General features: G+C 39.5%; 1 protein-coding gene across 1 annotated transcript in view; it reads left to right on the top strand.

The window, feature by feature from the left end:
• The window catches only part of LOC130586488 (NADH-cytochrome b5 reductase 2), a 7,381-nt gene extending 3,333 nt beyond the window's left edge, over positions 1–4,048 (top strand). The window contains exons 4-8 of the mRNA XM_057387290.1: positions 49–194; positions 895–978; positions 1,482–1,567; positions 2,134–2,233; positions 3,177–4,048. Of these exons, the coding sequence (XP_057243273.1) occupies positions 49–194; positions 895–978; positions 1,482–1,567; positions 2,134–2,233; positions 3,177–3,349 (589 nt within the window). The 3' untranslated portion in view covers positions 3,350–4,048. The remainder of the gene's footprint in view (positions 1–48; positions 195–894; positions 979–1,481; positions 1,568–2,133; positions 2,234–3,176) is intronic.
• Positions 4,049–4,498: the final 450 nt, after the last annotated feature.

The raw sequence follows: 4,498 nt of genomic DNA, 5'->3' as shown, positions 1-4,498 counted from the left end.
AGTTTGTAATACTGTCTGCAGGAAAGTTAGTGATTGATAACATACAACTGATTTGTTTTTACAGGTCTACCACAAAAATGTGCACCCCAAGTTTCCAGAAGGTGGGAAGATGTCCCAGTATCTGGATAACATGAAGATTGGAGAYACCATTGATTTCAGAGGGCCAAATGGACTCCTTGTGTATAAGGGGACAGGTACTGTGACACAAAGGTGGGAGAGCCAAACCTTGTATTGGTTATTTTAGAGGTGTTTTATAAAACTTGACAACTTTTAGAGAATTTTTTTTTAAGTGGAAAAAAGAAAGTGCATCTTTCCTGGACTTGATCAAGAGCCTGTTAGAGTTGATGTGGTGGGAAAGAGTGCTTTGTATTTACTTTGTGCGAGGAATAACTGATGACTGTCTCACTCCTGGGATTATAAATTTGAAAAAATTGCTATGGCATTATATGACTGAGAAGTCTGCACTGGAAAYAATACCTCAGCTCTACATATGGAGGGAGATGTTCAGGTGCTTCTTAAGGTTGTGGCTTAAAATGCCCACTGAGAATCTCAGTGCTGTTACTGAGTAACCACCTGCCTGAGAGCCAGCTGCATTTCATAATTAAACCAGGACTGAGTTGACTGTGAGGAAATAATCCTCTTGTAGGATACAWGTGAAATATTTTGCACTGATCTCCACTGAGAGGAGTTGTGCACTTAAGTTTAACCTCAGAGGGCTCAGCACTTCTCTGGATCTTGACCTCCTGTGATCTACAATCTCCTGATGAATCAGAGGAAGCCAGGGATTTCCAGATTTGTCTTAATTCATTGGCTGTCTGTAAGAATTTATTCCTATGGAATCTGTATCCATGTCTGTTTGGAAGCTAATGTATGGCTTTTGAATATTTCTTCTAGGTACCTTTCTTATCAAGCCTAATAAGAAGTCTGAAGCAGAGAAGAAGTTTGCAAAGCAYCTCGGGATGATAGCTGGAGGAACAGGTAAAACTAATCCCATCATATGGAGTGTCTAGGGAGTGAAAATGTCTTTATGGATGTGTGTGAGGAGTATCATTGTACCTTAGCAGCTGAATACTTACTCCTGCATTTCTCTTCATGAATTTCTTTTCATGGTGACAGCAGTGAGGTATTCCAGTGGCTAGAGTTCAGTCCTGGGGAGTCACAACCTGAGGGTTTGAATATTGATTTACCTTGTGACCTCAGAACCCACTTCATGAGTAACAAAAAGTATGTCAGGAGAATGTCTTGAGYGAAAAATTATGTGCTACAGAATGCTGAAGGGAAAAGCCCTGCATACAAGAATTGTGGTTTTGTTTTGAAATGATTTGTAATAATAGAAACCTCCAACCACTGCATCTGTATCAGAGATGTGTAGCGCTGTACAAACCAGGCTCCCTCTGAATTCTGAAGGAAGGCAGCATTGATACTGAAACTGTAGCCAGAGAAGGAAACACCCTTTTTATAACAATTTTGTTTTTTAACAGGAATAACTCCTATGTTGCAGCTGATCCGTCAGATCACAAACGATCCTAAGGACACCACAAAATGTTACCTCCTTTTTGCCAATCAGGTGAGTACTCTGCCCCAGCAGTTGGTTGTTCTTTAAAGGCCCACTTGTTTTTGCTGGCCTCTGAGCTTTCTAAATTGATGACACATGTTTCATACTGTTTTATACATAGGTGTCTCCTCATAGTTTCACTTAATTTGTGTCTTAGGGAATAAATGTTGTGACCAGATCCTGATCCTTCTACTCAGTCCATCACTGATTTCAAGGAAACAGGATTTGTTTCTGCTAATCTGTCTGTACATTTAACCTTCACCATGCTGGTCCAGGGACATCTCTGCCAGGGCCAGGGCCAAATCCAGCTCGGTGTGGTTTTAGCCTGGATTAAAAAGTTGTTCAAATTGCCRTCTTTAGGACTGGGTTTAGGTGGCTGCTAAGCCTCATACTTCGCTTCTCCTACTCTGAATTTACAGAAGCCTGTAATGATAACAGTTATGATGGAAGGGGGAAAAAACTAAATCACTTTCTTGATTTGTGTTTACTTATCATTGTATTTATTGTGAATGGCAGATGAGCTCCCATCAGAGGGCTCCTGGGATGGTCTGGAGCTAAGCTGCACTCTCATTTTGCAGACAGAAAATGATATATTGCTGAGAGCTGAGCTGGAAGACATTGCCAAGCAGCATCCTGAGCAATTTCGGCTGTGGTACACACTGGACAGACCTCCAAAAGGTAAGGGCACATGGAAATGCCTTTACTCACCCCTCTACAACTGTCAGAGCTTCTCTCCTGCTCAAGGGGACATCAGAGTAATACCAAATGTTCTTGTCTTACACTTTTAAACTCCTCAGGAACAAACCTTGCCCCACATCCTCTTTGAAAAAGAGATCTAAACCAGGTGGGCTTATAAAGTGAGAACTCATAATTAACCTGAGTTGGGTCAGACGTGTTGCTCAGTGGATCTTTTAATGTATTGCAGTTTTTTGTCATTTTCATCAACAGTTCTGTTTTGGGCTTTATCTCCCAAATCAGGTTGTATCAGGTTAGCATTTTGTTGACATTAAATAGTTGTAATTATTATATGCACATCTTTGTTTTGCAGCAGCTCCAGATTAGATTCTGGTGAAACAGAGCTGCCATGTGTGTAGATTAAGGCATCATTTTCTTASTTGGCCCACTTCAAATGGCAGATGCATTCAATAATACTGCTGCTTGAATTAATTTAGCATTTCTTTCCTCTTTTAATTTTTTTTCTGTTATCACTAAACTACATGGCAGAACTTCTGTTACCATCAAACTTTGTCACCTCACCACTCAATCTCTTAAAAAAAACCTGGAAAAATGTGGCACAGGTCTCAATACCTCTCCCTGCCACCGGGTGACCTCTCTTCACTGGAAAAGCCAATTCACTCTTCCTTTTTATTCCTACCTGCTCATTTCTTTTAAATCTTATAAGTTATTCACAGACTTTCATGTCTTATGATCCAGATCCTTGTTATCTACATGCTCATTGTCTCCATGGAAGAGGATCACTAGGTTTGAATAGAGAAATTTAACCCTCTCCTCCTTACAGTGATGGTGCCATAACTTGATTTTTCAGCTCCTTAATGGTCTTTAAAAAGGCTTCAGCCTGTGCAGAGATTCAAACTAACTGAATTAATTTTTTTTGTTGCAGACTGGAAATACAGCTCTGGCTTTGTGACTGCAGACATGATGAAAGCCCACCTGCCCCCTCCTGGCAGTGAGACCCTCATTCTCATGTGTGGGCCCCCTCCAATGATTCAGTTTGCCTGTCAGCCCAACCTGGACAAACTTGGCTATCCCAAGAGCAGTACATTTGCWTATTAATGGCACCTTTTTGTAAGTACTGCATATTTTTCTACAGGAACAATTGATTTGTAACTGTGCAGCATTTTTGTGTGTGTATGTTTTTTAATCCCTTGATGTAATTTCTGGAGTTTATGACTTCATAATTACCTTGTATGTTTTAATACTAAGAAGTTGAGATGTCATCTTGAATTGTGTGGAAGTTATTTAGTCTGACCTCTTAAGCTAGTATTAAACATGAATTCTGAGGGAAAAACATTAAGATGAGTGGTCTTCTACATGTAGTTATGTTAAATCATTCCACAGGCACCAAGAGAGAGGGGAACATTCTGAATTTATTCATAGCAGTCAAAAAATAAGCATTTATACCGGTGTTACGCTAATTAGGATTTCTTACTACATATATTTAAAAAAAGAATCAATTGTTTTGCAGATTTGACTATTCACAGCCAAGTGAGTTATAAATACGGAATAAACAGTGAGTTATAAATACAGAATTGAAAGAAATAGGAAAACGTGTTTGGAATATCCCATTTGCAGTGCTTTAGTGAGTCTGTTGGCTAACTGACCTGGCAAAGTATTGCCCATGGTGCCTGAGCTGGTCACTGCATTTCCAGACTGGTACATTTAATCTGATGCAGTCCTGTCTAGYCCAGTACAACAGCAACAGATTTATTTTGTTAGATGTTTTAAAGAAATAAATCTTTGTTTTATTCTGCTGCTTTCCTGGTAGGCTCAGAGTTACAATTTCCTGCTGTGGTTGTTTTTGCCTCAAGGAAAAGATTTGTAAACATGGSAGCCTGTCATGCTAATAAAAGCAAGGGCTTGATGGACAGAATTATGTTTCATTCTTCCCATCCTACTTATTTAGATAAAAAGAGGGCAGGTAAAAGGGAGGAGAGATTGAAATCCTTTATGGGGACCAGTCTGGCAGGACCATAGGAGTAGTGAGTGAGGCATCACTGCTGCACTCACCAGCATCCATCTGAATTTTCAGGTAGCTCTGTTTAACCCCCATCCTATAATAATGTACCAATGATTCCTGCACTACGAGTTAATTATAAAAATAAAAAATTAAAAAAAGATCTCTCATATAACAGTACATCAACATACATGTTGTAAAAGACAATTGAATAAAAGAATAAACCATTGCCAGTCTTGGCTTTCCAG

Source organism: Malurus melanocephalus, unplaced genomic scaffold, assembly GCF_030028575.1.
Source record: "Malurus melanocephalus ecotype Western Australia unplaced genomic scaffold, MMel_1.1 scaffold_1170, whole genome shotgun sequence".
Lineage (NCBI taxonomy): Eukaryota > Metazoa > Chordata > Aves > Passeriformes > Maluridae > Malurus > Malurus melanocephalus.
The sequence above is the reverse complement of the archived record's forward strand: the minus strand, read 5'-3'. Positions and strand labels throughout refer to the sequence as shown.